Raw genomic sequence first — 24,822 nt, forward strand, 5'->3', positions numbered from 1 at the left:
TGACTGGCCGATGGGACTTTTTGAGCCGGGTCATGTGTGCGATTCCAAAATATTGACCTGAGCAGCTGATGGTTCGTCAATCCCTGGAAAAAGGACATTGTGGATTAGGTTCGTTGCATAGTTGAACGTGGTTGAATAACGAACCGCTCTCTGCACGGATCGGGAACGTAGAGGGGGAAGTGGGGAGCGTAGTTTAATTAGTTCAACTTGTTTGTGACGCCTCCCACCCCATGGCCATTTGGGTTGGGGAACATGTGCTGCATGGCGCAAATTTGACTGCAATACAGGGCCGCAATTGGATTGGACACTGGAATAAGATAGACACACCTATCTAATCCGTTGCCGTATGCCTTACCAAAGCCTAACGTTGAATTATAAAATAACAGACTCCCATGCATGCCGGCCGAATGCAAGAAATGTCCACTCCATGAGGTCGTAATTAAGATTAGTTTGCCAAGCACCGGCTAGGTTGGCACACGTACGTGCCCCGTGGTAATGTGGCTGCATATGGCTCAAGCTTTACAAACCAAACACCAACATTTCATTTGTGTTTTCCTTGTAGAAATCTAATCTACTATCTTAATACAATAGTGTTAAAAGAAGCCACCACGTTTGTCAAGAAAATCTAGAAATTACTACATTAATCTAAAAAAGAGAAGAATATACGTCGTCAGATTTTATAATGATCTAATGCTCTAGATTAATCCAAAAGGTACCACATTAATCTAAAAAAGAGAAGAATATACACCCTTGGATTTTATGATGATCTAATGGTCTAGATTAATCCAAAAAAAATCATGTCAAATACTAATATACGCCGTTGGATTTTGCGATGATCTAATGGTCTAGATTAATCCAAAAAGTTCATGTCAAATACTAGTGTATATATATAAATTCAGAATTTAAAAACAAGAAAATTAGCATTTGACATCCATTGATTACGATAGATACAAAAAGATAAATTTGGAATAGAAGAAACGAGAGAGATGCAACTCCATTATTAGCACATTGATTCGAAGGCATCTAAACGTGACAATTTAGGAAGTTGTACTTTATATGGTAATTTGCATATATTATATTCAAATACAACTCCACTTTCAATTTAGTAACCGAGGAGAGTAGGAAGGTCGGAATTATATTTGTCGGAGTTTTAGTGGTAGAGAGAGGGAAGGAGGAGGAACCGTGCAACAACTTCCTGAAATTGGGCCTACACTTCGCTACTAGCGACCTACACGATGATGGAGGCCAAAAAAGAAAGAACGCCACCTCCTCTGTGATACCAACGGATAGGATCAACCCGACATAGCGGCAAAGAACGTGGCAAGTACGGGTCAGCATCGTTGCACCCGCTGCATGTGATTAGGAGATAATAATAGCGCAATAGTGCGACGATGGCTTCCTAAGCTATTCGAACCACCTTGATCGAAGAAGAGCCGAGGCAGGGCAATGGCATCAACGACGAACGGTGGAGGGGGGAAACACGATGCAGGAATAAAAGGCATTTAGATATGGACAAACGGTGATTACTTGCTCTCTATGGCCAAGCAGCACAATGTCCCAATGCCAGCAATTTATCATGTCTATCTCGAATACAATTAATGCATATGTAAATTCGTCACTGGAAAATAAAAAAATTACGGTTAATTTCCAAACAAGTTGAAAAGCAAAATAAATATTTCGTGCTAAATATAATTAATAAATAACTAATTTAGGGATTAGGATAACAAAAAGTACAAAGTTTGTGTCTATCTGTAATTCTATCTATTATATCATTACTTAATAATTTTAATATAGTAGTATTAGAAAAACTCACGGTATCCACAACGTTGATTGGTGAAAAAAGATAATAATATACAACTACTATCTCAGTCCCAAAATATAGCGACTTTTAGATATGTTCTAAGTCAAATATTTTTAACTTTTAACTTTAACCAGCAATAATTTATTTCAAATAGGAAAGGTTATAGATTATGATAGTTGAATTCGTGTTGAATCTGTTAACATCATTTTTTGTGTTGTCAATTTTTATGATTTTTTTCTATTTATAGTCAGTTCAAAATAGTTGACTTAGGACAAATGTAAACGTAACTATATTCTGGAACGTAGGGAGTAGACTTTAGTAGACCTATGTTATAACGGTTGATTGCGTGTAATCTAAAATAATTGATTAAACTAACCTTCTATGGACTCTGCAATCCAACCTTGATAAGGTTTGGCATATGGGATGAAAATAAAAGTTAAAAAACATGTTTAAGAACAACTATGTTCTCAAATTGAGAAAAAGATCCATATAACTCATCTGATTTTAAGCCTGTGTAGCTTTGCAATGAGACCAAACTCGACTACCCAATGTACTTCCATTAGTGGCTCATAGCTACGGGAAAAAGAGCAATGCCTATAAGACACTGCAAGTGCGACACCAACATGAGAAGCAGCCAGCTCAATTGACATATGCCCACGCTGAGAAGCACAACAACTTCATTGGCCTGGATGGCTTCCATCCGTGCAACATGAGATATTTGGTTGAGAGAAAATAATATTTATAGAAGATTATTTTGGGGAGAGAGAGAGAGAGAGAGAGAGAGAGAGAGAGAGAGAGAGAGAGATTGCATATGCAATTGTAAACCGTCATGCTACTGTCGTTTTCTGGCACCACTGACCAGTGGGGCTAGCAGTTGGAGCTAGACTAATGAGAGAAAACCAGCACCCACCTCATGGCCTTTTGTCCATCAAAACTCACCGGGTAACTATAGTCGTTGTTGGTGATTTGGGGGCAATTTAAGACCGAGTACCGTTAGGAAGCAGATAGGTCGCTGATTGGATGGATCATCAGTTGATTTCACCAGTAGAGTAATCAAGATGTGGTAGTGGAGCAACTTGAGGGAGTAGATTACGGCCCACGAGATCTTGCAGCACCAGCCAGTGAACGTAGTGTGTGCGGGCGAAGATGGCATATGAGGAGAAGTAGTCCAATCCATATAGTGGCATTTATGCATGGTGGTAATTCAAAGGTTGGAGAAGAACATAGAGGGCAGCAGGGGTGAAACAACCGGCAGCCACTAGGCTTGGAGGCATCCTTGCATAGAGGCATGCTAGAATATGGCAATCCGATGGCGTTGTCGAGATGGAACACTGGAGAGTGGTAGTGTGCAACATGCACGGACACTAAAGTGAGATAGACAATCAATGGATGCCTCAATTCATTAAGAAGTGGCTTGGAAGCGTCAATGTTGAAATTGTCATCTATTCGGTGAAAAAGTGCTCCAATACCAAATTACTGAGTAAATCTTGCATGGGAAAAAGAGGAAAATTAATTACTTGCTACCCACTATGACAATGAGAATGCAAATTAAGCTTGATCACGGAACCACGAATGCAGGTCACAAAGAAGCTTGACGATGCAAGCATTCAACGATATGAGGCATGCAATTCACAAAGAAGGTTGGTGCCGTAAGCATACTCCAATATGACACATGGTTCTGCCTTCGTACGAGTAACCGACAAGGTGACAAGACTATGAAATTACGTTCTAAATAAATTTGTAAATACAAGTAAAAAAACAACAGACTTATGATTCAATTGTATATGTGTGAATTTAGCTTGTATAGCTCTTAGTTAAAAATATTAGATTCGAGTTGTTTACATAGAACTGGTGTTGTACATATGTCACTTTTTATAACTTCAATTATTGTTGGAAGAGACGGAAGAAATTGAAGTAAAATCTAAAATAAGTAGTATTAAATCTAGCGGTGCTATTTGTGCGGGCCACCTAGTTTGAATGACTTGCGCTGCAGAGACCTCGTGATGATTCAGATGTCAAGCGGGGAAAAAAGATCATTCTTTTAAGATTTTCATCGTCTCCAACGTACATTTCATGACATGAGTACATGACCCGGGGGGGGGGGGGGGGGGGGGGGGGGGGGAGCAGTGCTGGTGCTCGAGAAGTTTAGCGCGCTAGCCGGCTTCGCAGAAGAAGGCAGGAGCGTCCCAAGAAAGAATCAGAGAGGCCCACGGCGGCGGCCACGACGCGACGGCTGATGGCTTAGCTCAGGACTCCACACGAGCGACAGACGGAATCAAACAGTGCAGCGAGATACCTGCGGCGCCATCTCCTGACAAAACCATACTATATTCTCTTCGGGCGGCTACAGATTGGTCCCTATCATCTGATCGGGATCGTATGACTGCTCCTCAGTCCTGGACCTCGACGTTCGCGACGAACGTGGCAGAGAGGCTGGCCGCTGGCTGGGGCCGTCGAACGCGCACCGCAGCTAGCAGACTCGAGAGCGCCGGCCCATCCCCAACTTGTTACGGTACTACCTGTTGGACCGCCGCAGCAGAGATGATTATTATCCCAGGTGGTGGAGGCCTCGGCCCGTAAAAACATTGCTCCAGTTGAAACTTAAAAAGTCCGGTGGGCTGCCGCTTCCTATTTCCAAGCTCGTTTGCGGCCCCGTGTGGCCGGGAACTTCCGGTTGTGCCACCGTTGAGTCAAAAATGGAATTCTTCCTCGTTGAGTCGCGTCCAGCCGCCGGCGGCGTATCTTATAATAGCAAGCCGTAAGACAAGCCATGTGCATGAGTAATTGTAAATCTGAAAGGAAATACAGGGTTGAATTAACGAGTAAACCCAGCCTTACTGGATGATAAGACGCCACATAAAGATCTTGGCATCCTCATCCGCTCGCGCGGAGGCAGCCAGCCACCAGATTCCGTACTCAACCGAACCAGAAGCAGCCAACCAACCAACGCGCCGGCGGCAGGAAAAATTGCTGCGTGCGCCCCGCCGCCTGCACACACACACCCTCCCCTACGCTTGGCCCATTCCCCAAGAAAGAGCCCCCAGTACTCGTACTGGCACACAGGCAGTCGCAAAGAGGGGGGGAAGGAAAGCGAAACCTATTAATCGCATGCGCACTGCCCCTGGACAAATTCAAATCCCGACCCTCCCCCAAACCAAATTCCCCAGCGCCGAATTTTAGCGGGCGTCTGCAGCTTTCCGTCGTCGATCCCCCGAATAATCCGAAATCCCAATTCGAATCGAAGCTTCCTTCCTTTCGTGGGGAGGGGGGAGGTGGGAGGTGGAGGCGGGCGCGGCGGCCCTGCTTAGGGTTTGGTGGTGGCCGGCGCCGGCGGCAGGGGGATGGATCCAGAGCAGACGTTCCTGCGGGTGCACGCGCGCCTGTCGGGGATGCTGTCCCAGCTGCTCACCCCGCGGATCCGCCTCGCGCTCGAGTACCTCTACCTCGCCGGCGCCGTCGCGCTCTTCTGCCTGCTCGTCGTCATGCACACCAACTTCGTGCAGCAGGTCAGCCACGGTCCCGTCTCTCTTAGTGGCCTGCCTAGCCTTTTCTATTGCTCCTGCTGCTGCTTCCGCTGCCGCTGCGTGATTGATTGGGAGCCCGATATGGCGCTTCTCGTGGGCTTCTGTTGGAGCAGTCACCGGGTTTTGGGTGGGAAATTCGTGCTAGCTTCAGTAATTTTTCAGTTTGATGTTGATTGTGGAAACAGAGCTACCATCGCTGCTTGCTGATTATTTTGCCGGCGTAACGTGAAGAACTTTTGCCAATCCTCTGTTGTTCTTCCTTGCATTGGCATTTAGTTTGAGCTACAAAAAAATGCAACTATTAGTTAATCACTTAATATGTATACATAGTGTTCCATTCCTGTTATGTTCATTACTGACATTTGTAATCTGGACATGCTTATGTTCTGTTCTGTTCAGTGTTCACGCCTCACTCATCATGTCAATGTATATTTCGATTGTTGATTTCATCGAGTTGCTTCTTGGTTGAATTCAGCTAATCTGAGATGTCTATAGGCATATAGCACATCATACAAAGCAAAGCCATGCAAATTTAACCTTACTTATCTAACAATTTATCTATATATCTATACATCCAAAAGAAGGCTCACTGTTACTCGCATAGTCCTAGTAACAAAGTTCCTGGGTCGATGGGGTTAAGGAACGCGAGCAAGGAATGTTGTGTGCTACTTGGGAAAGGTTTTGAGATTGTTCCCGTGTTCCTAGAACAGGAATGTTCCTGGGACAATGTGGGCATGGTTCCACATTCCCGGTGACTACTCATATCAACTGGGTAGAAACAGAAAGTTCACGAGCTGAAGGTTTGTAGCACAAAAACCTAGATTTGGAAGAAAAAGAAAGAATATCTGTAGGAAAAGAAAAGAATGAAACCCTATGTGATGGCTAATACTATTTGATTCTGTAGTCCACATGTCTGTGTCCACTCCAGTGTTTATTTCTAGATTCTCACCTCTGAATTGTCTTTTGCATCCATAGCCTGGCTGCTCAAGTGAGTTTTCTGGAATTGAATTCGGAGAAGCACAACTTGTCCAAATCAAGGTACGTGTTGATGTCATGTGCCCTTTGCATTTGTTCTTGAGTTTGTTGCTACTCTGTAAAACTAAATTATGCATGTTTTGTTCTTCTTCCTTTTCTTTGATGTTTCCTGTTCCTATTGGTGTCAATTTTAAACTGTGCTTATGTTATGAGTTGTTGTAGATTATCAGTGGGGGACTATGGGCCAGCAGAGGTGCTTCTTACATCATGGATCTCCAGAACCTGGGACGTTCAGCTGAGAAAATTTTAGAGGTTAATGGTGATAAGTTCAACATTTTGGCATCTAAGTTTTGGTCAACCTGGGTTGGCCCTGGAGCTAGAAGGAGTAAGCTAATGTTTAGAACTTGGAAGGGAGACAAAGAATTTGAGCCTCAATCCGAGAATGCAGCTGACACAACTGTTACCACGACTATTCCAGGCGTACCAGATTTGAAGGCAGCTGGAGATGGTTCTGTACACTACCCTTTATCTGCTAAGGAGTCGTTTAAAGCAGCAGTGACGTATTTGTTCAGAAAATGGTATTTTCGTGCTGTCTCATTCTGGAGGAATGTAAAGCAACTTTCAGAAAATACCCTCCAGTTAATGGTAAGAAGTTTGACCAGGATTTTGAAACTGCCCCCTTGTTTTCAATACCTGCCCAGAAAATCCTCCTTTTGTTGGGCCTAGGTGGATCGTTTCTGGTGTAGCAAAAGAGCTGCTAGATCTTTCGTTTTGGGAAAAAAGAGTTAGTTCCTAGGTGTTCGTTAGGCTTACATCTTACTTTTTGAGAAGGGTTTCTGAAAATGCAAGTTAGTGGCATTTTAGCAGTTTATTGTCTGTTGGACCAATACTGTAATAGTATTAATCAATATTCAGGTTAAGAAAAGATGCTCATCAAGATTTTTATCCCTGCTGAGTTCCATAAGTGGTACCATTTCTTTTTTGTTTATGTCATTTGCTTGTTTGTGATCTGTGTTGCTGGTTTTATGTATCGGCTAATTAGTCAACCATACATGTATTTTATTCCCTAGGATTCTCTTGTTTATTTGAATGACAGGTCAGGTCAAATTGGAATGACTTCCTCCATATTGTTAAGGATCTTCAACTACCAAGCATGGATCATCTTCTTTCGACGATAGGTAATGTTTGCCATAAACTTTGGTCATATTCTATGATGCCTTGTCCTAGAATGGTGTTTGCCTGAATCTGATTAACCTTGTTACCTGCAAACTCCCAGCACTGTTTTTCTCTAACTTCTTGCTAGCCTATGTTGTTTGTTACAGTGCAGTGGTTTGAGAGGAGAAGTAAAGCATTTGAGCCTACCTATTTATATGGGGTGGAGAAGGTCAGACTCTTCCTGGCATATTGATATCACCTAGCCACTGTCTGCTTTAATATGTTTTTTTGGTGACGAGCTTGTTGAACATATTTGAAACTTTTAGGCCACTCTTCAGTGAGGAAATAGTGTATGCAACTAGTCCATCTCAGCTAGTAAATATGCCATAAAAAAATCTGCTAACTGTGAATATGCCACTGCTTCTTGACAGTTGACAGTGGAATGTTCCATTACGAAGACATTTTCTCTTAACTTCCAAAGAGCATCCTTGCTGTTTCTTTGTTCACTTATCATTATAAACTTCGGCACAGTCTAGTGTCCCACCACTGCTGCTTCAGCGCGCTCTTCTCCAGCGAGCTCATAATGCAACCTCCACCAACACCAGTGCACTCTCCACTGACGAGATGGAACACTGCAGATACAAATGATGGAAGCTACATGCCTTCTCTGTGACCTTCATTGCTCTCTGATCTGCCACTCGCATTTCCAAGCCACCACTCAAGTTGTCTCAACACGTTGGTGAAGTGGAGGCTATTACTGGCCTGCAAGCTCACCTAACTGTCGTAATGCACTCTGAGCAGCCACTTTGCTTGCCCAGCTTGCAACTTGGCATTCTAGCTACTCAGTCACAGGACACAAAGCACTAACGTTGAAGTTGTAGGTGAACTCACCATTCACAGCACATTGGTGGATGCAATTTTTTAATTTGGCAAGGGTATAATAGAGAACAACCAATTTAAAACTGTGAAAGGTCTTTGACCTTATTAGAGTGGCACATTCACTTGAGGAAATAAGGATTTGAAAAGCAATAGCATTCACAGTCAGACAATTTTAGCAATAGAGGTTTAACTGATGACATGTACTCTCTTGAATTAACTGCATGCAAGCCTTGAGTTGCTAATAGGATTGAAGGACCCATTTGTTGTTCCTTTTATGTTTGCATGCATGTACTAGCATTACATGTTGAATAGTATTAATTTTAGGAGCTTTCTCACGTGTCCATTTATTAATGCAGGGATATTTCTTGCTTTCAGAAAGTGCTAAAATTCGTCATGGTGTTCGAACAATCAATATCACAATTTCTGCTCGAAATCCTTGCTTTGGAAACAGGTTATCTTTCATTCTTTCTTGAACCCTCCCTGTTTGCAAGCTTTTAAATGACACGGGTCGCTTGAGTATTTAACACCTTCTCATACGTTGAAACTTTGATCTGACATAGATTTTAGGAGAAAGGCCCTCGTACTTATATGCAAGTAAAGTACACTGCATATTGTATTTTAAGAGTATCGATGACCTTCTCTTGGATACATATCTGTGTCAATGTTTCCACTTCTGCACATATTTGTTCATACCAGTTTGCTACTTAGATTCCAAACGTGTAGTATCCAGCTAACAGAGTTTACATATATGGTTGAGTAACAATTTTGTACATCTATTGTATTTTCATCTTGAGTTAAATGCGGTCTTTGGCAACATTAATCTTGCACCCACATTGTAGGAACCGGTGCCATATTTCAATGAGCACTACGATAATAATTCCTATATCATTGTGAACATGAAATTTTCTATAATTTAATAAAATCTGTCAGTTGTGAGTTTGTATCCAAAATGTGAAATGCATTTCTTTGTCTACATTTAGCTTTGTTACAGTTTTTCTAGTGTGTTTGGGATGCGCTGGCATTTACCAATTGGATTGTCTGCAGTAGAATGCCATCTCAATTTTTTCTACCTTTTCCTTTTCAGGTGGCAGCAGCTTTTGATAAACAGCATTGTTGGCTATGATACTATACTTACAAACAGCTTGGTGAATTCTCCTGGTCATGGTATGCTTCTGATCCTATTGTGCATGTACCAACCTTAATCATCAGAGTAGTTCCAGGCTTGTTTCATGACAGCATTAGTAACAGCACATTTGAATTTCTTGGAAGCATGTTGAACAACAGTTTTTGTGCACTCTGTGTAACTGTTTGCGTTACGACCTGTTATAAATTGATCTTTTTTCTTTGGTACGTTGTGCAGGCTATCTATACAACTTTCAGACTAAGGAGCTCTATGATCTCAGTTATGGACATGAACCACAAGGTCCTACAAGATTTGGAGGTTTGTACAGTTAACTTTGTTTTCTCAGTATGTTGACTTGATTCATGAGTGTTTCCTATATCTATCAGAGCTTTATATATTCCAGCTGCTAAATTGCAGTGAACTTTTTAAATTGGAAAAAGGTCCTTAGTTTTGTTGCAGCCTTTTGATTGCCTTTCATAACATACATGACTCCTATCTTCCTCTCTGCATCAAATCTGATGCATTGCGACTTTGGTGTTTGCAGATTACTTTGTGACAAAATGTGGTGTACTTCTAATGTCACTCTTTGTCTTTTTTACAACCACCATGTCCGTTTCATTTACTCTGAGAGAAACGCAATCCCGCATGCTTAGGTTCACAGGTTTGTGTTCCTTTATGTAGGTTGCGACCTGGATTGCTTTGCGCTTACATATTTTATTTAATTCACCTCTTGCGTTGTTCTTCCTTGAAATTTTCAGTGCAGCTTCAGCACCATGCACGCCACCAACTGCCCACTTTTCAGTTGATATTCGTGCATGTCATCGAATCATTGGTTTTTGTGCCGGTAATGGGAAAATTCTTCGGTGTTTTGAAATATTTGAAGTTTGTGATGAAAATGTATTCACTGCAGGATTCACCAAACTTATACATAGCTCACTCGTTATTTTATTTTGATCTTTGTAGATTATGATTGGGATCCTCTTTTTTCTATTTGAATTCTACGATGATCAATTGCTTGCGTTTCTTGTTTTGACTCTTGTATGGTTATGTGAGCTATTCACAATGATCAGGTAATGTTTTACATGGAGGTATTTATGGAATTTTATTATTCTATGCCTGTTGTTATACAATTATCCTTTTATGGAGTAAATTAGGCTTTTTGCTCAGTAGGACTTTTGAAAGAGCAACTTAGATATACATTTCAGGGTAGAGAAAGCTAAAAAATAATCATTTTGGCTTGTGGAAAAGGTACAAGGCAGCTAGCATGCATGCATTTATGAGAACTGATCTTGTGCAGAACAAACTTTTGAAGCTAATTATCTTGGATACTTAGCATTTATGAGAACTCATCTTGTGCAGAACAAACTTTTGAAGCTAATAATCTTATATACTTATCTTAGTATCCTTATTTTCTCATTTTGCAGTGTGCGGACATCTATATCGATGCAGTTCTTTCCACGCTTTTTCTTGCTTTACTTTCTGGTTTTCCATATCTACTTCTTCTCGTATACTTATGGTAAGTTCAGCGGGTATCCTTTTTTTCCCTACTGAACTACTGGTTAGCATTTCTATCACTCTGACCTATGCATTGATGTATTCTTTACCAGGCTTCTCATATCTGGCATTCTCTGCTACGGCCGCATTTATGCAGCATCTGATTCTATATTTTTGGAACCGGTTTGAGGTAAGTTAATGTCTTATTTTTGTGAGTGTATTTCTCATTCTTTATCCGATGCTTATTTCTACTACATTTTGATATAATGTCCAGTTCACATTCTTTAGGAAATAATCATTGATTACTATTAGATGTTTCAAAGTTTAATATCGCTGCAATTTTTAGCTTCTGAACATTTCTTCGTATGCACAGCTTGGCATAACTTTCATGTATTAAATAAGAAAGTTCTTCCAAAACTGGTTGATTCACTAGGGAGATATTGTGCATATATTGCACATTGGTTTCATTAGCTCCAATAAGTCCTGGCTGGCCAATGTGTTTACTTCATGTTGATTTGTGGTGCTTCAGGTGCCAGCTCTCCAGAGATTCATTCGGAGCCGAGCTCACATTCACCAACAGACAGGTGTCCAGATTACATCTTCAACCATCTACACATCTACCTTACACATTGCTAGGGTAAATGTGAGGGACCCTGGCACTATAAATGATGGCCTTGGTGCTGTTCGTGAAGCAGATGCCCTTTTGGTTCAGGATGAGTCTACCAGGAACCAGCAAGAGGGCCAACAGAATGGAATTGCTGAGCCAGCAGCTAACAATGCTCTCCAATATCAGGAGCAAAACCCTCAGCAAGCTGGAAACACCCCTGCAGGCTCTGGTTCCCTGAATCCATTTGGCTCCCTTTTGTTGTGGTTGTTAGGAGGCGGTGCTTCTGATGGCATAGTTTCTTTCTTCTCTATGTTCAGAGATGTCCGTGATCATGCTCAAGATTACACTGATCCACCTCGAAATGAAAATGATCAGGTGACATAGAATCATGAAAATGAAAATGGAGTGAAGACGAATGGTACTGACGGTGGGTGCTTGGCCAGCGGTAATCTAATTTTGCGAAGATGATATGGAGCTGGCACACCCTTCAAAAAAGATAATGACGAATACTGGTGGCAGTATATACAGACTGGTGTCGCTGGAGATACCATGTTAGTATTATCTGTTTATCTGTTTTTTATTAGTAGGTAAGGATGCTGAATTGTATCTATTCATGATATATGTACATTCCCAACCGTCTGAATGGGGATGCCCATTCCAGTCCTGTACAGAAATGTCTGCAAATTCTTTGTACTTCTATGGGCGGTTTCTGGAACATACAGTGCTACTGTGTGCAGTTGTGACTGAATTCGGCAAATTTTAATGGTATGAATTCATCGTTGCTCGTGCTGTTCCAACTTCAAGGTTAGTGCTTGCAGAATAGTTCCTGGCAATTAAATATTTTTAGGTGCTCTTTGAAATTTTGAAGTGTCGTTGCTGTTGCTTTGAAATTCAGGATTTTTCTTTGGCAGTAGCAGAAGTGCATGTACATGGCTACCACTTCTGCTATTTCTTTGGATATTGTCTCTTTTTACGAGAGAACGGTATGACTCCAGCCATTTCGTCTGGCTGTTGTCACATTATTAATCCTGTATAGAGAAATGTAACCTATCACCAATTCTACAAATTTGTCGTTGCATATTCTGTTCCAGCTTCCAGCTTAATGCTTGCAAATTAGTTGCTTGAATTCTGAACACTAATTCATCTTTGAAACAGGAACTTATGCAATTTTACCTTTTTATAGTGTATATCATGTGTATTGGTTTCTGGTTTGCATATTTTAAGAGTGCATGAAGTATAATGGTAGTATCCCTTTTATAGTTTTACAGGTCTAGTCTCTCCACTTGAGAGACTAGACCTATTATATAAATAGAGATAATCTAAAAGACAGCCTCTACCAATAGGAACTGGACGCGCAAAGTCGTTGCGGAGCTTCTCCCCCAATTACTTCAAGTCGCTAAAGAGAACAGTATGAATCGAAATCTCTCGCTCTCCTTCCATGACCACCGTCCTTTTAAACGAAAAACGCCTTTCGCTTCCAAGCTCCACCACCTTATTATTCCCATTTCGTACCTCATCTCCCTGTGACCACAGGTACGAACCTCACCGCCCCCGTTTCAAACAATTGCCACTTCGGGCGCCCAGTCGCCCACCCCCCAGCAGAACCGAGGCGACGAGGCGCAGGGAACCCCAAAACAATTTCAAACCTCGCGTCGGCCGCCGAGCGAGCCCATTTCAAACCCGGAAAAACCCCAAAGCGCACCGAGGAAGCGGCGGTGGTCCCTTTCCGGCTTCCCCCCGCTCCCCTCCACTCCAAAGCGGACAAACCCAAGCACGCGCCCAATCCGATTCGGTTTCCTTCCTTCTAGGCTCCTCTCTCGCCCCCTCTCTTCCGTGGGGAGATCTGGCGGCGGCGATGCCACTGGGGGAGGGCGCGGCGGGGATGGGGGCGGGGGACTTCGCGCTGCCGGACGAGGTCCTGGCGGCGCTGCCGCGGGACCCGTACGAGCAGCTGGATCTGGCGCGGCGCATCACGGCGCTGGCGGTGGCCGGGCGGGTGTCCGGGCTGGAGCGGGAGGCGGGCCGGCTGCGGGCGGAGGCCGCAGAGAAGGACCGCGAGAGCGCGGAGCTCAGGGAGCGCGTCGCGCTGCTCGACACCGCGCTGCAGGAGACCAACGCCAGGCTCCGCGCCGCGCTCGAGGACAATGTAGGGTGCCGGCGCTCCGGGCGGCCTGCCTGCTGTTTCATTTTTGGATTGGGTTCGATTGGGGTTTCGATTTTTGACAGCGGGGATGATTGGGTGCTTTACGCTGTGGGTGCAGATTAAGCTCAGCAAGGAGCGGGACTCGCTGGCGCAGACGTCCAAGAAGCTGGCGCGCGACCTGCAGAAGGTGCCCTCATTTGACCTCTCCCTGCTCCTCCTACATCAACATTTGTGGTGTAGTGCTCTGTGTAGCTAGGATTAGAAATTCTCATATTAGGAAACTCATTAATCAGGGAGATTATATAAGTTAGGTAAGTGGGGCAATCTGTTTGAACCATTTATTAGTAGATTCTGGGAGCATAATGGAGAACTGGATTGCCATTCCTTAGGCTGCAAGTGGGATTGACACTCAGGAGAAGGATTGAATTGGTCAGATGTTCAATATCATGGTAGAAAGTCAAGGATGTTTCATGGAATAGTAGTCACTGTAAATGGCAAGAAAGTGGTAGTTAATTTGGTTTATGCTGATGAAATCGTTCGCCCAGTCTGCAGACTGCAGCCATGATCGTTGGCTTAGTGGCCCCTACAATATGGTACATTAGGGAGATGCAAAAATTAATCTGAGGAGTGAATAAATCTTTTCTCCTTTTGTTTTCTCCCCTTTTCACATTACACCAAAGGTGCAAACTTTTTTTAAGCACTCTAAGGACCAAGCCAGATGATATTTCAGCTTATCAGCCATACTTGTGTATCCTTTTTCCCTAGCCTTATTATGTGGCGGCATTCTGATATATCTGCTCTATTCTCAGCTGGAGTCATTCAAGAGGCATCTGATGCAGTCATTGCGTGATGATAGTTCATCGGTGTGTTTATCTATTTACCCAATAGATCAATTTATTCGTATGTGTTTGCTAATTTATGGTAAGGGTTGAGGTTGACCGTGTACTGAATCCTTCTCAAGCAGCCACAAGAAACAATTGACATTACAACATGTGATCAGTCAGTAGCATCAAAAGTGTCGTCATGTGGAGGTTATACATACTTTAAAATCTCCCATTTCTATTAACTATTGAAAATTTGTGACATTGATCCCTAATTGTTACTTTGTTTGAAATATTGAAGATGGTGGATCTGCCAGTCACCCTACGCCAAATGTATTGAGCGAGTCTTTTGATGTTGGAAGTACAAACCGAGAAGGTCTTGTTAGCTTATCATTTATTGTTCATCTTGACAGTCATTAACTCATTATGCTGGCAACATAATTCTCAATCGTTTGCATTTTCTTGAAAATCTATTAGGTACAGCAACAAGGCCCCTGATCCAAAAATATGCCCTCTCATCACACATCACTCCTCGCCTTACCCCGGAAGCCACCCCTAAAATATTGTCCACCTCAACTTCTCCAAGGCGAATGTCTACCACAGCAACACCAAAATTGATGTCTGGTGCTACCTCACCAACAAGAGCTCGAATTGAAGGGCACATGTCAATGACACCGTGGTATCCATCAAGCAAGCAATCCTCTGCAGCTAACTCTCCACCCCGGGGACGACCCAATCCAGGTTTCTTCTATTAAATACATGATGTTGTCTGACACTACAGTGTTATATGAATAGAATAATATGTTTAATGCTTGGGGTTTTCAGGTCGCACTCCTCGTATTGATGGAAAGGAGTTTTTCCGTCAGGCCAGGTCTGTTCATATCCTGCTTTTCTGCACCATCAGCAAATAAGATGGATGATATATTGTTATTAACTAAACTTTGTTAAAATTTCTAGGAGCCGTCTATCATACGAACAATTTGGAGCATTCTTAGCCAACATCAAAGAGCTGAATGCCCATAAGCAGTCACGGGAGGTTGGTCAACTTGGTCCATTTGCTATTTTTTTTAAAAAAAATTTGGTCCTGTTGGGGCATAACACAAAACTTGTTCATGTTTACATCTCAACCAGGAAACTCTCAAGAAAGCTGAAGAGATCTTTGGTCCAGACAACAAAGATCTTTACCTCTCTTTCCAAGGATTGCTAAATCGAAGCATGCCATAGGCTTCATGTTTCTCTTGGTAAGTTTGCTACCCAGTTACATGAATTGAAATGGTTCCTTCATCCATGATATATGTACCGCAAAAGCTAACAAGATGCACTAATTTATTGTTGGGATTGCAGATAACTAAGTTGCTGCATTAGCAACTTATTGCCATCTAGTTGCGGATTGCAAGGCCCAGGTGCAAGTTTTGACTCCATAATCCACGTTAGGTGGAATGATCAGACCTCTCTGAACAGCTGAGCGTGCAACTGATGTTGCTTCTGTAAGTGGTGTACTTGCCGAGATCGGATGGCGTTTCGCTGCCTAAATTAGGACGCAGTCTGTCATGGTGCCCATCCTTGTAAAACCGCAAAACAAACTTGAGAGTAATATTGGCATTTCGTCCCTATCTTAATCTTCACATGCAATCGTCAGCTGCATCTTGTTCTGAGTTGACCAGACATTTTTTTGCTCTGGTTGTACTGAAGTGGTTGATTTTTCTTTTAAAATTTTGCTTTGCAGCTAACAAAAGCTGGCAGGTAATTCCCAAAACACAGGCAAGAAAAGACTGAACACCAGGACAAGCATAGATACTAAAATCTGCATTTTCCATGGCAGAGTTCACCTGTTTAACCAAGCAAATGCTACGAGCAAGCGAAAGGTTCTTGCAACGCATAGCACGGTGCCCACCAATATCTGTAACAGTGTTCCACCTCCTCATGGAAGGACAGCCAAAAAACAAGGAGCCCTGGACATACTAGAAGAAGGTAATTGGAGAAGGCCTCGACTACGCCCACCTTCCTCCTAGTGTCACGCTGTTACAGCGCGCGCGCACCATATATACCTGATGATACTCCACTATATACCAACCACTAACCAGATCACCATCATCTGTGACTCAAAAACCGCACCTGATCACACGCTAAAATCAGCTAAAAAGTAAAGAACCTAGCTTGACCTGACCCCAGAATGAAGCACCTGATGCAGTCAGAGACTCAGAGTCAGCTGCTGCTGCCTCCAAAGTCCAATCCTAGTAGGACCAGAACTGGGCGTCGTCCATGCCGGGCTGGTCCACGACCATGTCCAGCAGCTCCGGCGTGGCCTTGCAGTGCGCCTCCGGCTCCGCCGTCTTGGGCGAGGACATGGACGACGGCGAGCCGGCGTAGCTGCTCCCCCCTCCGCCGCGCGAGGCGGCCTTGAGGCGGTGCACGATGTAGTCGTTGCTCATCTTGAGCCTGACCATCTCGGCCTGCGCCAGCGCCAGCTGCGCCTGGAGCGCCTCCACCTGCTGCTGCAGCGACGAGATGGCGCCCACGCAGCCGTACACCGGGTCCCGCACCCGCGCGTTCGCCTCGTACACCAGGCTGCTCACCGCGTCCCCTCGGTGCTGCACCGGGATCTCCTGCAGTTTCCACGGGGAAAAAAGTTTCAGTCTTTCAGAGCATGATCAAGCACCGACAGTGCACAGATCCACTGATGGCCATCACAGGTATTAGAAGATAAACATGACAACGTAGAAATGTAGTGCTAGAATACAGTTTCACACATGAAAAAAGTACACCATCAGATTAGGACCAAGAAGGCAAAAATAGATGGTAGTAGCTGCTGGTTTCTGGAGTTCTTGTTCCAAGAAAGGAGGAGCAGCATGTCTGCATGTTTGGTGCAGCGGAAAGTTTCTTTTTCGAACGCCATGTGCATTTCCATGCCCGGAGACGGCGACGGCCGGTCGTGCACGTACTGCTGCCCGTGCCCGACTGTTGCCGACGGCTCGACACATGGGGGAAATCCAAATCTTTGAATTCGGGATACGGTCAAGAGCAGGGACGTACGAGTCACTGTCGGTTCTAATAAATTTTGTACCAAACAGATATCCATGTCACCGGGCACATGCTGATGAAAACGCAGCTAAATCTGATTGGCTGCTCGTCTCCTAGCAATCTCCCTCGGTTTGGTTTGGTTTGTTGCTGCACTGCTCATGATTGGATCGGGTGGCAACATGACGGGCCCCGGCGTGTGCAGCGAAAGCGATATGCTATTTGCCCATGCCTTGTCGAGCTCATCATGAAGAGAGAGTTCTTGGCACAGTAACTCGGTAAGTGAAGAGCCAGTGCGAACTTCCATCGATCTGTTGATCTGTGATGCGCAGGGACTGTTCATCTCAAGAACATTACTGTACGGGTGTGGCAGAGAGCTCGGGAGCAAGGAGATTTGAGGGAAAGTGGATCAAGCTTCTGGATCAAGGGTGTGTGGAGTGCAAGTGGCCAAAGCAGCATGATCCCTAAAAGTGTGGCCAGTAGGTAGGATCGAGGCTTTGTTAATTGCTCCCTCCGTTCTTAAATATATGACGCGGTTGACTTTTTACTCCAACTTTGACCACCATCTATTAAACGAGTTAGTTAATTAAAGTAAAATGTGTATCATTATATCTATTGTTAAATGTACTTTAAATTTAACTTATAGGTTTATCTATTTGCAAAAAAATATTTGTAGAAAAGACGAATAGCCAAACAAATGAAAAAAATGAACGACGTCGTATATTTAAGAAACAGATAATATAGATGTAAAGCTTGCTACTTTTAGCAAAGCAGTATACCTGAGACACAGACAGTCATCTGAGTCTGATTGCCACAAGACAAGAGTAATATAACGCTTTGAACTATATCCATCCCCTACAGCACACATTGACGAACTGTAGTTCTAAGACTAAAGCAAATAGCATCGTATCTTACTAAAAGAATCAGCACAAGGGGAAACTAAACCATAGAGACATACAGTACATTGCTTCCGTTGCCAGAGGCCCAGAGCAGATCAATGGACGTACACAAGAATATGAGAAGAACTACTCCAACCGTGGAATTACAAGTAACTCTGCCTTGGAATAGATGACTGGGAATCAGTAGATACATGCATGGAAAGTAGTTGACTGAAGCGATGGGCACTTGGACAGTTATCTCCAGTGCAGGAGCACAGCATGGAACACAAGCGAGGAGCAGGGTGCCATACGAACATACGGTGGCATGATATCAAGCAACCAGACGACGCGTGCAGAGTCGAGCAGTGGGCGCGCGTACCTGGAGCAGCTTGCTGACATTGCTGGCCCCGAAGACCTTGTGCACGTTGGCGAACTTGTGCGGCTCCCCGGGCGGGAAGTAGGGCGCGAAGACGCAGCCGGCCGCGCACCGGCGCCGCAGCAGCTTGCACGCCGCACACGGCGCCGACGCCGACGATGCCGCTCCGCCTCCTCCCCCCGCCCTCCCGCCGACGCCGGGCACCGCCACCGCCACGGCCACAGCGTCCCTCATCGCCAACGCCAAGCCAGCAACGATCGAGTCGACTCGGCTGGAGCAAGTATATGTTGGTGTTGCCAAATTGGGCGGCTGGGCTAGATAGGCGCGTCTTCTCGTCGGGGGGGTCTCGACGTCGTCTCGTCTTCTAATCGGAAGCCCCCCTTTTAGTGGAGGCAGGGGGCAGGCAGTGAGGCAGGCAGAGATAAAAACTGGCAGAGCAGAGCAGTGAGTGGAGCCGCTCAGGGGAGAAAGGAAAAGGCGGAGAGGACAGTGGCAGTTGAGGCGTCTGTCGGCTTGGGCTAGGGGAGAGAGAGAGAGAGAGAGCAGTTGGAGGCTGGGACAGGACAGGCAGAGATCGTGCCGCGGCACGTAGCATCATGGGTGTCCCCCCCTCTCCCTCCCCCTTTGATGCACCACCCCATCGATGCGCTTCGTCGCGCTGCCTGCCCTACTATCTTTGACCGAACGATCGATCGATCGATCCGCCATTGATGCTTGATGCAACGCAGAGCAAGGAACACACGGGAAAAAGAAAGAGACGCGCGTTAAAGCTATGGCACGCATGCTAATTGCGGCCGCACCGTCGGAGTAGAAGCATTGCTTGTCGGCTGCGCCTGTCGGCCGGCCGAATCATTCGCGCATGATCCACATCATTATCCCCCAGGTTGCTGCTCCGTTTGATTCCTTCTGATTTGGTAAATACTGTCAAAAGTTAGCGGAGGAGGTGAAACTCTTCATCAGATCAGATGAGGAGAAAGGTGAACCCTGGCGACGACGAGACTGACAGCATGTGGGCTGTTGCGCAGCAGCGCCGATCGAGCCGATTGACGAGGATGGATAGGTTAGCCTGTCGGCTGATTAACCAGAGGGGAAATCTCTGTCGATCCTCGTTTGATTCTCGTCAGGCCAAAGAGAAGGCCAATAGGCCATCGGCCCATCATCTCCAAGGTCTCTGTGGGACGGCGGGCGATGTCGTCGTGCCGGGGCGGAGACACCTTTGGCTCGGTTGGTCCGGCGGTGAATGGACGGACGGACAAGATGGGGCACCGCACCATCAGGATGAAGCGCCGCAGGCCGTCAGCCCCCTGGCGTGGCGGCGTCAAACCGAGGCCCTTTTTGTCTGCACCGTCCCGCGCCGAGCAGTGCCGCAACGCGACCGCCGTCATGCCCACTTGATTAGCCTCCCTCCCTCTCTCTCTCTCTCATCGTCGTCGTCCTCCCTTTGGCCTTTGCCTTTTGGAGGCACTAATCCATGTTCCGGCCCCGTCTACTTTTGCTGCTGTGTGTGTTTTTCTTGTGTTCCTGGCAGGCTGGCACATTGCCAATCCACATTGCTTGCTGCTAAAGAGAGCCATGAGCGAGCGAGCGTGATAATTGATGCGCTTCGAGTGGTGAGGCGATTAGGACGGCCGTCGTACGGCGTCTCATCATCGCTTTTTTCAACCTTCCCAGCACGTAGGCGGCCTCGCCAGAATCATTGCCGCGGTAATCAGCGCCTACTACCCTCGGGCCATCAGGGCCGGCGGCACTGGCATGCCTAGGATCTCTGCCACTGTTCAGGACACAGTAACAGGTCATGGATCTGAAAATTAGAGAGCAACAGTGCCGGGTATGGACCGGCAAAACCATATCTTCCATGGCAGCAGGTATCTCTGGCGCGGGCGCACCCCCACACGTTGGTGTGTCGGGCGATCGAGCGCAGAGGCGAGGCAGTTGCGTTTGCGTCCACCCTCTCCGTCGTGAGTCTCGCTAGGCAGAGCCGGGAGCCGGCAGCAGGTACCTGCAGGCTGCAGCAGCCGTCAGAGTTCTACTAGTGCTCTGCGGCGCGGCGGAGGCAGACAACCCAACCGCACGACCGCCCCCCGGTTTCTCGTGTCCTTTGGACACGATCATGTTGTCACTGCAAATCCCGCTGTTCTCAGTCCAGTCCAGTGAATCAATCCACACGGATCACAGAGAGAGAAAACAAAAGGCTCCCTGCTGCTGCTGCTGCTGGTAGACAAAATCTGCGGCTGTGTACGCGCTGTGGCGACGTACACGGATCGGACGCGGGGTTCCTGAAGACCTGAACCTGTTTGTCTTTCTTTCCACAGGTTCATTGCATCAATCAGGCATGATGGATGTTGGGGGCGTTTGTATACATGAACTATATTGTGACATGCATGGATGATCCAGTGTTTCTAATCTTTGGTTTTGCTTCATATTAATGTGTACAAGGAGATAACAGGAGGCCGGGTTCAAGTACATCGCAATATTCAAAAGAGAATGTTCCAAGGCCAGTGTCTAGCTCTTTTCCGGCTAAAACAAAGCTGTGCTACTGTACTTGGTTTGAATGCTTTCTTTGCAACCTTTTCCTCTTTCCAACAATCCCCTCCCGATCCTCTCACATGCATCAGAGATTCAGAGCAGCAGCTTCTTTGATTCCCTTTTCCTTTTTAATAATGGGAAAAGTGAGACTAAAGAAACTTCTTTTGCTATCAGCCGCTCAACATCTCAACTAGTAACACTAAACATTTTCCTAAAAAAGTACTTGTAACATTGAAAAAAGAACTACTAGTACTTAACCCTTGCAGTAGTATGTACTGGTAGTGCTTAGTGGTGCTGACCAAGACATGGAGTCTAATCCAATCATCACATTTGGGGCACATGAGGGTTGCTCTCAGTGATCGGTGGCTTAAAATACTACTAGCAAACTCTAGACAAAGACTAGCTCCTAGGCGTGGGGAGTAGCCGGCCGCAGCGTAGGAGACACGGGCATTAATGAGCTACAACCTTGGACTGCTGGGCAACAGAGCCATTGATCGGCCTTCTTCTTCTTCTCCGGTACAGACAAATTGGTGATACTCCTACCCACCTGCTCCTGATACACTGTCAACTGTGCGTCCAGTGTAAAATGATGTTGCCTTTTCTTTAGAGGACCACATGATACTGCTGCGTGCATGGAAATCGAAAGTGTTCTGCTGCGCTCTTTCTGTTCACATTTTGGGCTTTGTCAGGATCTGCATTAGAGCAATCCAAGTTCATAGGAACCTGGAGCTACAATCCTTCAGCAAAACTGATACAGTTCTGTTTGTTCGGAATGGCAGGCAATAACACGCACGATTACAGATTTACTAGGCCAAAGGGGCGGTGGATCGTCGCATAGATCGAACGAGAGAGTGAAGAAACCTGTTGCAAAGAGCACGTTCAGGGCAGTTGTGCTCACAGCATCATCATCAGGCATCGAGGTAAGAAATCACGGGCTATGGAACTTAGCGGAAGTTCTTGAAAAACGCTATGGGTGCTATAGCTTAAGCTATCGCGGTGATATACCAATTTAGCGTTTTGCAAAAAAAGCATAATATAGCCCATGACATCAGTAATTTGACGATTTGCAGCTGATATTCCATAAGACCATGGCACTTGTTTAAGCAAATAAGACCATAACAATTCCCAAGTTGCAGTACTGAGTAGTCGGCACATTCACATATGGGAGGTTAGATCACTAGATTTGTAAACAGTAATCACTAAGCAGACTACAAATGATGAAACGGAATAATTTCACATCAAGTCAATATGAGAGGAAGCAGGACACCAGAAATTAGAGGAAGAAGGCGATGAGTAGTAATTGCCTGACACCCAGGCTATATCCAGACAGGCAGACACCCAGCAGCTTGCTGCAGCGTAGGGAGAAACATGTCGCACTCGGTTGCAGGAGGGAGCTAGAAGGTGCAGGTCCTAGGCTCATGTGACGCAGCTACTGTGCTCAGGCGAAGCAGCAGCCGCTGCCGCCGATGACGAATGTTTAGTCACCGACTCGTGAATGGCGAGGGATAGGTTTCTACACCCGGCAGCTATTTTAGTCATTGTTGGACTGGAAACTTGACAGGAGATGTATGGGCTTCAATTTTGGCCATAAACGTCAAGCCAGGGTAGAGCTGCGCTAAACGCTACCGTCGCTACGCGTTTTAGCGCCGCAAAATGCTGCAATACCGCAAGTAGCGGCAATAATCGTAGTATCGTAGCGCCACAACCCCAAAAACGACGCCGCTAAAGCGCTGCTATAGCCCGCTATTTTGTATGCGCTGTACCCGCTATTTTGTACCTTGTCAGGCATGGGTACAGTTGTGCTCGCAGAAGTGAAAGGCTCACTTGCCCCAGTGGTTGCCTGGAGGACTTGATGACCGAACAGCTCGGCAGGTCAGTCCCATGCTTCCCCATTAACAGTAGGACGGTCAGCGTAGGCCGTGCTGACGGGTCTGATTGGTCATGGTAAAGTTTTGGTAAGCTAATTTTTTTACCACTGTTTGATTTGTTACGAAAATTTGGCAACCTCTCACATGTATGTTACCAAAATATTGGTAAGTTTTTTGGCATGCCCAAATTTTGGTAGAGAACCGATGAAGACATTCATCGCAGCGTGGCACTGTGCAGCACTGCGGCAGACGGCGCTGAAACAGTGGCCACTGCTGGCTGCTGCACCGTAGAGGGAGAGGTGGACAGAACATCAAAGGGACAAGTGCAGTGCAGTCACTGCGCATGCATCGCTCGATATCATGTAATGAGTCCTATCCGCCACTGGTACATTTTACATCCATTCCCTCATCGCTTTCTTGTGAGGGAATTTCAACAGTTCATTTAATAGTATGTTCCCGTTCGCTCCCGATGGAATCCAAGAAAATACGAATAAGAAGCTGTTTTGGCACTACTGGTTGTAATCCTTTTCAAAAAGAAAAAAACTGGTTGTAATCCAAAATCACATTTTCTATATTTAATATAATGGATACTTAGTTTCCTGCGTGTAAAATATGAATCACAAAGCGAGATCAGAGCCGTCCATTTTTTTTTATTAAAAACAAGGTAAGAGAAATAGCGAGCTATTTCTGAACGGGGTTTTTGCCTTCCAAAGAAATCCTCTGCAAAACACAACTCGTCGTTATTGGCCCGTTAATTAATTTTGTGCCGGCCCAAGTAGGTAGTAGTATTACCAGAAATTCAGAAATCCACATTCCCCGGCCCGCAAAGCCACCAACAGCACCGTGCTGTTTAATCCCGTACCGGCAGCGCCGACTCACCAACCCAGCATAAGAAACCATTCCTGGGCGCCGCAGCCGCCGGGCTCGGTAGCGCGAGCCTGTGACTCCAGCAATCTCATTCGGAGGGCAGGAGAGTTGGTGCGGCTTTGGGTTCTTGCGGGCTCGAGCCTGGGCTCATGGCCGGCCCCGTGAAGGCCAGGAACAATCGGATGGGAGGGTCCGCTGCATCGTCTTCCATCTCGAGCTAGTGAGGAGCGCTGAAACACACCGGAGGGACCTGCCTTCCGGTGGAACCCTGATTTCATTCCCCGGGTTACCAATTTACCATCCATTGACTTGGCTGGTTGCTCTGGTTCGCTCGTATGACCCCTCGCACCAACTCTTTTTTTTTTCCTTCTCCCACAATCGTCGACTCCAGCAATATGCGAAACTGCTGCCGGTGCGATGACAGACTTCTGAATATTTCAAACTTGGTTCCCCACCCCAGACACACCAATAAGCCAGAATGAATAACACCTTCGAACGCCAGGCCTGTTAGCTCGAGCCTGCGACTCTAGAGTTTATGCCTCCTGGGCCTGATCGTCTTCTCCACGAAGGCAGCTGGAGAATAACGGTGGGGGCAACCGGCTTTGGTTTGGAGAGGGGTCTACGTCGATGGCAACTAGGCGAGAGTGATTTCTGAAGGCTTGCTTCTGGTGCAGCTCTGGTTTGAATCTAGGCTCGAGCGTATTGCTTCTCTGCTCGCTCACATCACATAGGCATACCCCCTCAGCATCAACTCGTAACTCAGTTAT

At 45.6% G+C, this 24,822-nt stretch overlaps 3 protein-coding genes across 4 annotated transcripts; 2 read left to right on the top strand and 1 right to left on the bottom strand.

Moving 5' to 3' along the window:
- Positions 1 to 4,741: 4,741 nt before the first annotated feature.
- On the top strand, positions 4,742 to 12,339 carry LOC117836912 (membralin-like protein At1g60995). 2 transcript variants are annotated; one of them, XM_034716440.2, is made up of 15 exons: positions 4,743 to 5,307; positions 6,301 to 6,363; positions 6,523 to 6,685; positions 6,779 to 6,945; positions 7,397 to 7,478; positions 7,623 to 7,684; positions 8,691 to 8,785; positions 9,419 to 9,498; positions 9,695 to 9,775; positions 10,002 to 10,118; positions 10,216 to 10,301; positions 10,421 to 10,527; positions 10,882 to 10,973; positions 11,065 to 11,141; positions 11,481 to 12,339. In XM_034716440.2, exons 1-15 carry the CDS (start codon positions 5,143 to 5,145, stop codon positions 11,940 to 11,942), a joined length of 1,899 nt encoding a protein of 632 aa, XP_034572331.1. In that variant the 5' UTR covers positions 4,743 to 5,142; the 3' UTR covers positions 11,943 to 12,339. The 2 variants fall into 2 exon arrangements, with proteins under 2 accessions (XP_034572330.1, XP_034572331.1); XM_034716439.2 differs by having other exon boundaries at positions 4,742 to 5,307; positions 6,523 to 6,945.
- Positions 12,340 to 13,067: 728 nt separating this feature from the next.
- Positions 13,068 to 16,147, top strand: LOC117836913 (uncharacterized protein At4g15545). Its single transcript, XM_034716441.2, has 10 exons — positions 13,068 to 13,704; positions 13,820 to 13,888; positions 14,511 to 14,564; positions 14,666 to 14,732; positions 14,824 to 14,898; positions 15,000 to 15,263; positions 15,348 to 15,393; positions 15,480 to 15,558; positions 15,654 to 15,763; positions 15,867 to 16,147. The coding sequence occupies exons 1-9, from the start codon at positions 13,414 to 13,416 to the stop codon at positions 15,744 to 15,746; spliced, it is 1,038 nt and encodes a 345-aa protein (XP_034572332.1). The 5' UTR covers positions 13,068 to 13,413; the 3' UTR covers positions 15,747 to 15,763; positions 15,867 to 16,147.
- Positions 16,148 to 16,317: 170 nt separating this feature from the next.
- Positions 16,318 to 19,469, bottom strand: LOC117836914 (LOB domain-containing protein 4). The gene is made up of 2 exons (XM_034716442.2): positions 18,798 to 19,469; positions 16,318 to 17,128 (listed from the first exon to the last, which is right to left on the bottom strand). Exons 1-2 carry the CDS (start codon positions 19,026 to 19,028, stop codon positions 16,757 to 16,759), a joined length of 603 nt encoding a protein of 200 aa, XP_034572333.1. The 5' UTR covers positions 19,029 to 19,469; the 3' UTR covers positions 16,318 to 16,756.
- Between the last annotated feature and the right edge of the window lie 5,353 nt (positions 19,470 to 24,822).

This window comes from Setaria viridis, chromosome 9 (assembly GCF_005286985.2).
Source record: "Setaria viridis chromosome 9, Setaria_viridis_v4.0, whole genome shotgun sequence".
Taxonomy (NCBI): Eukaryota; Viridiplantae; Streptophyta; class Magnoliopsida; order Poales; family Poaceae; genus Setaria; species Setaria viridis.

Bases quoted from the DNA above. Each gene is read 5' to 3' on its own strand.
- LOC117836912 (XM_034716439.2), top strand. From the start codon at position 5,143: ATGGATCCAGAGCAGACGTTCCTGCGGGTGCACGCGCGCCTGTCGGGG. The intron at 9,776-10,001 runs GTTTGTACAGTT...TGGTGTTTGCAG, and splicing joins AGGTCCTACAAGATTTGGAG to ATTACTTTGTGACAAAATGT. The intron at 10,119-10,215 runs GTTTGTGTTCCT...TGAAATTTTCAG, and splicing joins CCGCATGCTTAGGTTCACAG to TGCAGCTTCAGCACCATGCA.
- LOC117836914 (XM_034716442.2), bottom strand. From the start codon at position 19,028: ATGAGGGACGCTGTGGCCGTGGCGGTGGCGGTGCCCGGCGTCGGCGGG. The intron at 17,129-18,797 runs GTACGCGCGCCC...TGGAAACTGCAG, and splicing joins ATGTCAGCAAGCTGCTCCAG to GAGATCCCGGTGCAGCACCG.
- LOC117836913 (XM_034716441.2), top strand. From the start codon at position 13,414: ATGCCACTGGGGGAGGGCGCGGCGGGGATGGGGGCGGGGGACTTCGCG. The intron at 13,705-13,819 runs GTAGGGTGCCGG...CTGTGGGTGCAG, and splicing joins GCGCCGCGCTCGAGGACAAT to ATTAAGCTCAGCAAGGAGCG. The intron at 15,559-15,653 runs GTTGGTCAACTT...CATCTCAACCAG, and splicing joins CCCATAAGCAGTCACGGGAG to GAAACTCTCAAGAAAGCTGA.